The following is a 12,689-nucleotide window of genomic DNA, read 5'->3' on the forward strand; positions in this document are numbered from 1 at the left end:
CAAGTGCGCGCGGCGACAACTCGGGTCGGGTTTCGTAGCCCGGTCGTATACTGCCCGAGCCGCGCACAAATGCTGGAGAGCTAAATGGCTAGATCCACCGCCAGGGACTAGACCGAGCAGAACGCGACGCAGTACTGGTTCTGGGTCGTTGAGGTGCCGGTAAACCGGAAGTCAGTCTCCAACCGGAATCGCCGAACCGACCTCGGCACCCAACCGGTAGGTATGCATGATCGGAGACCGGACCGAGTAGATCGTGGAAAAGCACCGGAAGTTGTAGGCTTCGTGGCCGTGCGGTTAGCGGCGTCAGTCGTTTAGGCATATTGTGCCATGAAGTGTGGGTTCGATTCCCCCTCCAGTCGGTAGAAACTTTTCGTCAAACGAAAAACTCATCATTGGGCTACTGGGTGTTTCGTGTTGTCCGTTGCCTAATGTTTGTGATTGTTCAGTCTGTGCAGCCTTGAGCTGAAGACGGTGTGAATTGTCTTGCCAGGGCAGCATCGGTACCGGAAGAACTTCCACCTCCGGGGAAGTCTTCGTCGGGGTAGGGTAGATTCACCGCCGGGGACTATCCGAATAGTGCGCGAGAACCTGGAGTGCTAAATGGCATGCGTCCAGCACCGAGAGAACTTCCTTCGTCAGGGAGTTTCTGGCACCCATGGTATCGTGAGCCGAATGGCTGAATATGGCATGTTTAGATCACAAACAAGGAATACTAACAAATTATTAATGGGAGCCGAAGGGCTCAGCATGGCATGGATTAGGAACTAACAAATTAATGATGGAGCCGAAGGGCTTAATGAAGGGTGCGCGTAGCATGTGTCGCCTCTTCTTCGAAGTAATACCGCAAGGTGGTGCCGGAGAAGAATTCTTTACGGTGACGGTGTACCTAGGAGACTGTTTTTTAGTGGGTAGGCGCCCCATTGCGAATCCCACACAGTGCCAAACCATACACTGTGGCATGAGCATGAACAAATACAGGCCAGTCTTGAGAAGATTTTTTTAACTCCTAGAGATGCATGAAAAAAAAAAAAAAAAAAAAAAAAAAAAAAAAAAATACACACACACGGACATGTGCTCAGTTCGTCGAGCTCTATCGATTGGTATATGAGACTTGGCCCTCCGGGCCTCGGATCAAAAGTCGGTTTTTCAAGCGATCTTTATACCCTTCTTATGGTTGTAAGAAGGGTAAAAAGAGGAATTTTAGAGATTTTTTTGGATAAAATCGATTTTTATCTCTGTAACTTTACGTTCGATTGCAGCATGTTTATGAATGATGTCAAAGCTTTCAATCGATGGAAAAAGAGCTCAAATCGGATTAAAAATAGCTGAGAAATTGATCAAAATGTAAAAAATTGAATATTCTAAAATAAACTTATTTATTTCCAGTACTTTACAAAATTCTTCTATTGATATCTCTGTAACAAATAATCCGATTTCAATGAAAATTTGAAGGAATATGAATGAATGTTAGAGCTTCCATTAGTCGATAAAAGAACTCGAATCGGTACCTAGGACTGAGAAATTGATCAAAATGCAGACAGTTGAAAGTAATAAAATATGCTTTTTCTAGTACTTCACGATACTGTTTGAATCATAACTCTGTAACGAAATGTCCGATCGCAATGAAATTCAATAGCGTTCTATGGGAATGTTGTAGCTTTCTTTTAGAGCTAAAAGTGTTTAAATCGGTTGACAAACAGCTGAGATAATTGAGTGACATTTTTTGTAACACACACACACATACACACACATACACACACATACACACACACGGACATGTGCTCAGTTCATCGAGCTCTATCGATTGGTATATGAGACTTGGCCCTCCGGGCCTCGGATCAAAAGTCGGTTTTTCAAGCGATCTTTATACCCTTCTTATGGTTGTAAGAAGGGTAAAAAACATCAATCGCAGGAAAAGAAGACCGTCTCCGCGAGTCTCGTCTCAGCTGTTTAGTGCTGATCCAAGCTGAGTTCAGTCCGCTATTTCAAGCGCATGGAAAATTCTAATCAATGATGGTCAAAAATAAAGTTTATTCATACACAGTAAAATCAGTCTGTAATGATTACTCTTATTTCATGATAAGTTTGAGTTTGTTCAAAACTTCAATTTAAATGAGTTATTAACTTATATTTCATTGATTTTATAAATTATACTTTTTTTTAGTCAATTGTTATAACGACTTGTACTTGTAACAAATAGTCCTCGGTATAAATATATGTATTCAAATCATTTGAAGGGTTTTGAGGGAAGTCATGCCCAGGGAGGTCAAGGAAATATCCATTACGAGAAGATCCTGGACCGACCGGGAATCGAACCCAGACACCTTCAGCATGGCTTTGCTTTGTAGACGCGGACTCTTACCACTCGGCTAAGGGAGGCCCTATGGAAAAGAATGAAGCTCTCTTTAGAATTTTTTTAACCAATTCTGTCGAAGAAATTTCTACTTTTCTTGTACGGAAAACATCCCGAGCAGGCAAAAAAGCTTAGCAATATCAAATTATAATATGAATAGCTAAAAGAGATAGGGGCCCAGATAGCCGTAGCGGTAAACGCGCAGCTATTCAGCATGACCATGCTGAGGGTCGTGGGTTCGAATCCCGCTGGTCGAGGATCTTTTCGTAAAGGAAATTTTCTCGATTCCCAGGGCATAGAATATCTTCGTACCTGCCACACGATATACACATGCAGAAATGGTCATTCGGCAAAGAAAGTTAATAACTGTGGAAGTGCTTATAAGAACACTAATCTGAGAAGCAGGCTCTGTCCCAGTTGGGACGTAATGCCAAAAAGAAGAAAGAAGAAGCTAAAAGAGATATTAACTTGATATATGTAAGAGATAACAGATCTGGAAATGATATCTAAAATCAACTCCTAGAACAACATTGGCATGTCTTATTTAACTTTTATACGATTTGAACAATAGGTGCGAGTTATTCATTAGATTTGCGAACATCACATTTTGCTATGGCTCAGAAGTTCCAGGAACAAAACTTTGATATTGTATTCAAATATGTTATCTCTTATGTCAATCAAGTCAATATCGCGTTTTGTTAGTCAGAACTTCGCTCCTACTAGGAATACTTAGCAAAAATACTCATTTTTTGTTTTTCAAAATACCGGGTACCCCCGTTGGTTTGACCACATTTAATCTGAACACTTTTTAATCTGTACCCCGCTAATTTGCACATCGTTCAGATTAAAAATGGTTCAAACGTCATTTAGCTCATGGAGCGAAGTAAAGTGAAAAGGAACGCTGTGGAACGGAACGCAGAATCAAAACAAAACAGTGAAAGAGGTATCCAGAAACACGTTTCTAGGGTGACTAGATGTTCAAATTAAAAATGAACCCCGATGGTTTGCATGAGGTACCGTTCAAATTAGCGGGGGTGCACGGTAATCCTATATTTCTGGAGACTGACCATGTTTTTATTCTATACAGCAATTCAAAAAGTTTTGAGAAAGCATCAGTTTCGATTGTATCTTATAACTTTTTGTATACAGTAATGTCCCGATTTTGTCAGCCCCATGTTGCATTTAGGGCTGACAAAATTGGAAAAAAAAGCTAAAATCGGGAAAAAAAATTTCGACTACTTTTTATTTTTATTCTCGCCTATAGATTTTGTTTAATGTTTTTGTTATTGTTTACAGCGTTTTTTTATATTTTTGTATGAACCATAATAATATACAAGATCCCTAACGTAACTGCGTTATGTGGCAACTGCGATAAGTAGGCCATAATATCTTTGCGCAGCACAAAACCTCATACAGCAGCTCCTGCAGCGTGATGCATTGTAACGCGCCCTAACTAGAGATCAGGGAGTCGTGAGCTCGATTCTCACTGAGAAGACGTGTAACTTTTTCGCAAAACTTCACATCAATTTGTCCATTTAGTTCAATTGCAAAATATATGTAATGTTTAGGGATCGTTCAAATATTACGTAACACATCAGGGGAAGGGAGGGGGTCTTACATAGTGTTACGGTCCATACAAAAATTTAAAATTTCCCATACAAAAGCTGTTACGTGGGGGAGGGAGGGGATCTAAAATTTCCAAATTTTGCGTTACGTAATATTTGAATGAACCCTTAGCTTTCGGTAACTTTATGATGATGAATAACAATTTTTCCTGAGGTCCAATAAAAAAGTGGTCTTCGGCAAAGTTGTAACTGGGAGGATTTCACATTTGAAGAATTTGATCACATTTCCATAAAAAAAAATATGACGAAGTTTTCCATAGTAATCTCCATATAAACTTCAAATGGCGTGTGCACAGTCAAATTTCTTCCGAATCATTTCAAACTTTGGGAGGATGCTATTGTCGCACCGCCACCAAACCGGATCGCGCCAGTGAGACTCGCGACACGCCTCAACTCGCGACATTTTGAAATCAGTTTTTTAGTGTGGCGCTGCATTCTAGCGATTTCTATGAACACAGCGCACTATTCACATATTAGCTGCGACGCTCAGGGCCCGAGAAAATAATAATTTCAAATAAATGTTGGTCTTGATTTCTACCTGATGCATAATATTTACCATAATTAAAATCGTTTTAGCATAGGGGAGCAAACATTTCAAAATTTGCATCACTCTACTGATCATGGAACTAAACGAACGTCGCGAAATGGAAAATTTCAAAAATTCAAATTAATGGAGCGGAAATGAAAAAGAGAGTCGAAAATAAAAAAAGATCGTCGATGAAAGTTCAAAGAATGAATATGGGCAATTCAGTCTCAATTACGCCACTGTGCGGCCACAGGCAACACATGATGAAAATAGCGACTCAGAACTTGAGTTATTCTGACTCTGGAAATCGATCATTTTTTTTTTCTTAGAATAAACTATCTGTGCAGTTACACGGTTACACTCGGAAGAAAAAGTTGCTTGTATTTTTTTTTATTAAATGATCAAGCAAAAATCTATTTTAATGATAATCATTGATATTCTATTCAAGCTCTGAGGAGAAAACTATCAGAGTGCACAGTTTGGTTCCGTAACGCCTCTTCCGCTAGTTTTTACCCACGCGTTTGAGCCTTTTGCACCGAGTGTGTTACGTGTGACAGCTACCCGTCAAAATATCTGTCATTTCGCGCGGCCCAAACGTCAAATTTTGTCCCTTTTCTGCCGCAGTAGAAAAAAATAAATCCCCCATCAGTTCGCGAGTGCGACGAGCGGAAGAAACTTGCTTGGATTTGCTGCTGCTGGCATTTTGTACCACGTTGTTCTCGCCGCCTTCCAGTAGTAGTGCACAATGGCCGATTTGGACGATTTTTTCGCGAAAAAAGACCGCAAAAAGTCGAAAGCGAAGAAGTTCGCCACCCCGGAGGAACTGGCCAAATCGATCGAGGAAGCCGCCAAGAAGACTGCCGATGCGAAAACTGCCCGAAAGGTGACCCCGATTAATGTGGAAGCAGTAGGAGCAGGAAATGAACAGAAGAAGCCCGAACAAGCGGACGAAGAGTGGAAGGAATTCGAGGAGGAACGCAAAGATTACAGCGGACTGAAGTTGGCCCAGTTGACCATTTCGGAGCAGGAAGGAAACGACGAATCCGGAGGAAAGGATGGTGGTTCTGTTGGAGATGGTGATGGCGAAGGAGGAGAAAGCGGATCGGGAAATGGCAAATCAGGAGCGTGGCGAAATGTGGAAGCGGGAGCAGATGCCGATAAACAGCAGCAGCAACAACAACAACAACAGCAACGGCCCGGATCCAGTGTGTACGTAACGCCGGCCATGAAGAATCTGCGCCTGAAGAAGAAGGGAGTCGCGCCGGATCTGAAAAATGAAGAATTCTTCCCGACACTGGGCGCGGAACAGCCGGTTGATCCCTCGCGGGTTAAGAAAGATTCCACCTTCGAAGAGGTGAAACACGGTGGCCGCGTCCGGGCGTCGGATCTTCCCTCGGCTCAACCCCTCCAGGTAGGAAACAGATTCACCTCACTGAGCAACGATGCGAGCTAGAGCCCCGGCGGCAAAACGGACACTTGGCCGGCGATTTTCAGAGCGTCCGGTTAGCATCCTAGGTTTTTGTATTGTTTAATTCTCCTTCTTCCAAATTACAATCATGTGTCCCGCGTATAAATGTGCTCTTTACCTATTTACAGAACAGATGAACAGACTGCTCACTAAACAGATAAGGGATAACCAGACTATTAGCTTGTTTTGGGGGACGACTTTCGCTCTTCCGGGTTGGATTGTTCCGTGTCCAAGAATGTGGCACTGATTTCGGTTCGAATTGATATTTAGAGGCACCCCTTCTCTTACTCTCCAGATTTGGGACGGAAAAATCTAGCCTCGGAAAGAAGAATATTCCTCAAACTCAGTGTTTTAACTACTGGATAAAACTATCGAATCAAATTTAGAATGGTAATTCTTTCCCCAACTGAATCCAGAAACAGAAACGGTAGTCGAAACATAAAATCAACTCTTTAATGACAGCATCTAGAAACGCGCTTTTCCCCCAGCTGAGGAAGAAGATATATTACACTGATGGGTTTAAATACTATTAAATTGCATAAAAAATAATAGCAAGAGTCTTCGTTATTTCTCTTCACGACTTTCCGCGAAAGCTGCGCGTTGATTTTGTATTCAATAAACAAAAAAAATGAATAAAACTGAAAAAGGTTCTTTTTGCTACATTAAATCATATCACAACACCGGTCCAGCTCTTGTAGGTAGGTAGATTGAGATAGAATAGTTAAAATGTGTGTCTCACACCTCTTTATAGGTAAGCTACAGTTTTGAAATAACATTTATTTTCTTAACATTAGGCAGTGCAATAAATTATTCGTTTTCAAACCTCCGGGATGGTACACAAATTATGTCACGCTAAATTTAGACTTTTTCGGCAAACCCCCTTCCTTTGTCACGTTTTTTGTATGAGTCTTTCGAAAATTTTGTAAGGCTTGTCACGCTTGGCTTGACCCCCTTGGAGCGTGACATAATTTGTGCATGACCCCCACTCTGCACTAGATGTTGATATCCCATTGCAATTAGGTTTATCAGATCAGGGTATCGACTACCTGGAAACACCTAGAGGGTAAGGGAATTTCATTAGAGGTGAGGGAAAAATATCAATAGGTACTCAAAAATCAAACATTGAATCTAATATTGATTACTATTTATGTGAAAAGAGGCTATCAAAATGGCAGTACATCTTTGAGAAAACCGAGAAAACGCTCTTATGCATAGTAGAGTAAACTGTCCTGTATACTTATACTCAGAATTCAAAATTTACTGAAATAAAAAACATCAACTCTACCCTCCGAACAACTTGTTCGAAGTTAGTGTAGGTTGCTTAAAAATATTTATTTCTGAAGCTTCCTAGATCAACTCTGCCTTGTTCCGAGCATTTTGCTCAGTCTTGAGAAAATAAAATGAAGTTCACTCCATCCAATCATGTCAATCGTTACAAGTTTACTCAAAATATCCAAGTAAAACTTGTAAAACGATATATAGAGAAAAATATTTTATTTATATTGAAACCGTATCTCAAACTTTCAAGAGCACAAATCTAAAGAACACTTTTTTTTTATTTCTTTATTAGTATCATTCCAAACATTACATACATTTCTTATATCTAGGTGTTCTGTGTTAGACAACACTATCATCCTAATTTGGTAAAAAAAAATAAAGATATTATTAACATTGTGTTAACAACATATTACATTTCATTTGCCGTAGCGGTTCAGATATTTTACAGGTGAGTTGATTTCACCTGCTTATAAGAGAAAAAAAAACGTTTTGAATATACTTAACCTAACTTAACCTAAACATATAACGCATTAATCGTAGCAATAGAAGATTGTAACGATTTTTGCCTGAAATTATTAATTATTTTATTTGACATTTGTTCCAATGTTTCAACATTGGATATTCTGTGTAATTCATTGGTACTATATCAGGGAAGAAGCTTCAGAATCATTTTCAAAATTTTATTTTGAATTCTCTGCAGAGCTTTCTTCCTGGTATTACAGCAGCTAGTCCATATTGGTACAGCATACAACATGGCTGGCCTGAAAATTTGTTTGAATATCAAAAGCTTGTTCTTAAGACAAAGTTTTGATTTTCTTTTAATAAGGGGATAGAGACATTTTACATATTTGTTACATTTGGCTTGAACGCCCTCAATGTGATTTTTGAAAGTTAAATTCTTATCTAGCAAATAAAGAGCTTTTGGTTTAGGTGGGAATATTATTAGTTGAGTTTTGGAAGCATTAGGGAAATTCTTCCATTTTTGCAAGTATGAAGAAAAAATATCCAAACTTTTTTGCAATCGACTAAAGATGACACGCAGACTTCGTCATTTGGCGGAGAGGCCTGTGTCATCCGCAAACAAGGATTTTTGACATCCCTGAGATAACTCAGGTAGGTAAGTCAGATGTGAAAATATTTTATAATATTGGTCCCAAAATGCTGCCTTGGGGAACACCAGCTCTTACAGGAAGTCTTTCAGATCTGGAGTTCTGATAATTAACCTGAAGTGCACGATTCAACAGATAACTTTGAATTATTCTAACAATGTATGTTGGAAAATAAAAGTTTTTCAATCAAACCTTCATGCCAAACACTGTCGAATGCTTTTTCTATGTCTTGAAGAGCAAGACCAGTAGAATAGCCTTCAGATTTGTTGGAACGGATTCAAATTTGTTACACGTAAAAGTTGATGAGTGGTCGAATGTCCATGGCGGAATCCGAACTGTTCATTGGCAAAAATTGAATTTTCGTTGATGTGGGCCATCATTCTGTTCAAAATAACCTTTTCAAAAAGTTTACTGATGGAGGAAAGCAAACTGATTGGACGATAGCTAGAAGCTTCTGCAGGATTTTTGTCTAGTTTGAAAATTGGAACAACCTTAGCATTTTTCCATTTGGAATTGCAATGCTCCTGGCTTCAACAATGGAATTTGTTAAAGTTTCAAGAGCATTGTCAATATCAAGTTTAGTTTGTAAAGAAATGTTAACATCAAGATTAGAGTCTACATACGTTTCATATATATTCCAGTCGGCTCGAAAATAATTAAAAGTGGAGCTGATAGGATTGAGAATCGCTTCATGGGATATTTGAAATGTAAAAGGCACATGATCAGAATCAAAATCAGCATGAGTAACTAATTGGCTACAAAGATGACTATAGTCGGTTAAGACCAAATCAATCGTAGAAGGATTTCTAGAAGAGGAAAAACATGTAGGGCTATCAGGGTATTGAATTGAGAAATATCCTGAAGAGCACTCCTCAAGTAAAATTATGCCGTTAGAATTACTTTAAGAATTATTCCATGACCGATGTTTGGCATTAAAGTCACCAATGACAAAAAATTTTGACTTTTTACGAGTCAATTTTCGCAAGTCAGTTTGGAGCAAATTAACTTGCTGTCCAGAGTATTGAAAAGGCAAATAGGCAGCTATGAAAGTATATTTACCAGACTGTGTTTCAACAGAAACACTTAATGTTTCAAAAACTTTAGGTTTCAAATGACGAAAACAGTTGATGTTTTATACGCCTATGAATGATGATTGCAACTCCCCCACATGCCCCATCAAGTCGATCATTACGATAAACAAAAAAGTTAAGATCTCTTTTGAGTTTAGATCCAGGTTTCAAATACGTTTCGGTAATAACTGCTATATGCACGTTATTAACAGTAAGAAAATTAAACAGCTCGTCCTCTTTACCATTCACAGGGCTGGTAGCAAGTCACTTTTTAGTGACTTGGTCACTTTTTTCGACCTGGTCACTAAAAAGTCACTATTTTCAACAAAAAGTCACTAAAGTCACTTTTTTCACGAAAATGGTCACCAAAGTCACTTTTTTCGTGATCTGATGAGTATGAAATTAAAGGCAGGTTACCTTTCCAAACATCATCAAAACTCCTCCGGAAAATAAGCCAGAGATGGTTAGAAATAACAACCAAAAAATTCAAAGAGTTTGTCAGAAACTCGTACAGAACTTCTAAAGCGAGTAATATTAATAATTTAAGAAATTGTATTTGAAATTCCAACAAATAAACTATACATTTATCCATGAATCAACTCTTGACACTGTTTTTCATACGGCTTTGGTAAACTATTTCTATACATAAACACGTCTCTTTAATGAATGCTTGAACGTTGTTGAACAATAATAATTAATTACTAGTGATATCAGTGGCTATTCCAAATAATCAAATCCACATGTTCATCCAATAACAAATTAGCGTTTACTGTTTGTTTTATAATCTAAATATGCAAAATTAGTCATTTTCAGGGTCGTAGATCAGATAGAACGTGTAATTCCGAGCCGCCACTGAGCGATATGATTGTTATCAAAACCTAATTCATTTATTCAAACGATCAGTTAAAATATAGATATTTTAATATGAATGGAATAATTTTCTAATTCGGTTTATCTCGAATTCGTCAATAATCAGTTGCGTTTTTGAGTTAAGGCCCAAACGCATTGATAGCGGAATGGCAACGGAAAGCGTAACCGGTTCGCCAGCATGAACTATAACATGCTTGTCGACTCAGTGTCAGTTCACTTTCATTCGTTGACAACTCAGTCGAGATGGTGGATCCATGCTGGCGAATCGGTTCCGCTTTCCGTTGCCGTTCCGCTATCATTGCGTTTGGGCCTTTACTGTTGTTTATTTGGAAGAAATGGTTTAATTTTACAGACATTCTGCCACGAGTTTAGCTTTTGAACTTTGAATTCTATCAGGATTTTTTTCAGACTTGTTTGAAATTCATTCACGATTGTTGCCAAAATTTTGTCTACAACTAAAATTTTTCCCTCGAATTATTCCACAGATTTGATAAGAAATGCTTCAAGTAATTAGTTTTGCATCTCTACTTCAAAATCTTCAATGATTTTTTGCCAGTAAGGTTGCTAATGAACAGGAATTTTGCTAAAAATTTTATCCGGAGTTTGTTTACTCCATATTTGTAACATTCGACCAAAGTAGGCATTGAGTAAATGGAAAACCATACATTTTATGGCAGTATGAGAAGAAACTAAAATTTCTAAAAATTACCAGAGACTCAAAAGTGCATATTGGATGAAATTGTATTTATTGGGTATATAGTGGGTGTATTTATTGGGTGAATAGTCAGAAAATCATATTGATAGGAGTTTCTTTTCTACTACATTACGAGGCTCATGAATATTATCAATGTGACGGTTATGCTGCTACATGTAGCAATGTGACAAAACAACTTTTAATTTTTTTAGAACATACTCACAGATAATAGTAAGTTGACTGAAACTGTTTATCATTTGATGACTCTCCACTAGAGTGTTCATTTCCCGGCCATTTTGTTCGTCCCGGGATTTGGGACAAAAATCTTGGCTTGTCTCGGGAAGTGCCGGGATCCCGGGATTTATAAAATGTTCAATAAAACTGGTATTTTGATAGAAATGGAATTACAAATCCAACAATACAAAGTTTTTAAATGAAATAAAAAGATAATGTAGCTTTCCAATAACTATAACTAATCATATTTCATATATGGTTTTCGTATTCTGTTGATGTAACTTAATAAAAATCAAAAGTTAGCTTGACTAATTATGGGTTTGCTAGTGATTTTTTTCAAATTCTCTATACTGCCCATAAACACATTTCAGTATCATGTTTGCTTGGATTCCTATTCACATGGGACAATAGAAGTATGGTAAAAAATTAATTCATAATATTTAAGCAATTTTGCCCTATCTACAAAAAGGGCGACAAACTGGAGTGTGAAAATTATCGTGCAATCACCATCCTAAACGCCGCCTATAAAGTGCTATCCCAGATTCTCTTCCGTCGTCTATCACCTATAGCAAACGAGTTCGTGGGAAGTTATCAAGCAGGTTTCATCGACGGCCGCTCGACAACGGACCAGATCTTTTCCGTGCGGCAAATCCTCCAGAAATGCCGTGAGTACCAGGTCCCTACGCACCATTTGTTCATCGATTTCAAGGCGGCATACGATAGTATCGACCGCATAGAGCTATGGAAAATCATGGACGAGAACAGCTTTCCCGGGAAGCTCACAAGATTGATCAGAGCAACGATGGACGGTGTGCAAAACTGCGTGAAGATCTCGGGCGAACACTCCAGTTCGTTCGAGTCTCGGCGGGGACTACGACAGGGCGACGGACTTTCGTGCCTGTTGTTCAATATTGTGCTTGAAGGTGTCATGCGGAGAGCCGGACTTAACAGTCGAGGCACGATTTTCACGAGATCCGGACAATTTGTTTGCTTCGCGGACGACATGGATATTATTGGGAGAAAATTTGAAACGGTGGCAGATTTGTTCACCCGCCTGAAACGCGAAGCAACAAGAGTCGGGCTAATGGTGAATGCGTCGAAAACAAAGTACATGCTGGTTGGCGGAACTGAGCGCGACAGGGCCCGCCTAGGAAGCAGTGTTACGATAGACGGGGATACCTTCGAGGTGGTGGACGAGTTCGTCTACCTCGGATCCTTGTTGACGGCTGACAACAATGTTAGTCGGGAAATACGAAGACGCATCATCAGCGGAAGTCGTGCCTACTATGGGCTCCAGAAGAAACTGCGGTCAAGAAAGATTCACCCCCGCACCAAATGCACGATGTACAAAACGCTCATAAGACCGGTAGTCCTCTATGGGCATGAGGCGTGGACTATGCTCGAGGAGGACTTGCAAGCTCTTGGGGTTTTCGAACGCCGAGTGCTAAGGACGATCTTCGGC

At 39.3% G+C, this 12,689-nt stretch overlaps 2 protein-coding genes across 3 annotated transcripts in view; both read left to right on the forward strand.

Moving 5' to 3' along the window:
- Window positions 1–12,689, forward strand: part of LOC5575982 — a 526,418-nt gene that overhangs the window by 417,876 nt on the left and 95,853 nt on the right. The gene's annotated exons all lie outside the window — the stretch shown is intronic.
- LOC5575980 (protein CDV3 homolog) lies at window positions 5,127–6,618 on the forward strand. The gene has a single exon (XM_021846004.1). The coding sequence runs from the start codon at window positions 5,250–5,252 to the stop codon at window positions 5,955–5,957; it is 708 nt and encodes a 235-aa protein (XP_021701696.1). The 5' UTR covers window positions 5,127–5,249; the 3' UTR covers window positions 5,958–6,618.

This window comes from Aedes aegypti, chromosome 2, assembly GCF_002204515.2.
Source record: "Aedes aegypti strain LVP_AGWG chromosome 2, AaegL5.0 Primary Assembly, whole genome shotgun sequence".
Taxonomy (NCBI): Eukaryota; Metazoa; Arthropoda; class Insecta; order Diptera; family Culicidae; genus Aedes; species Aedes aegypti.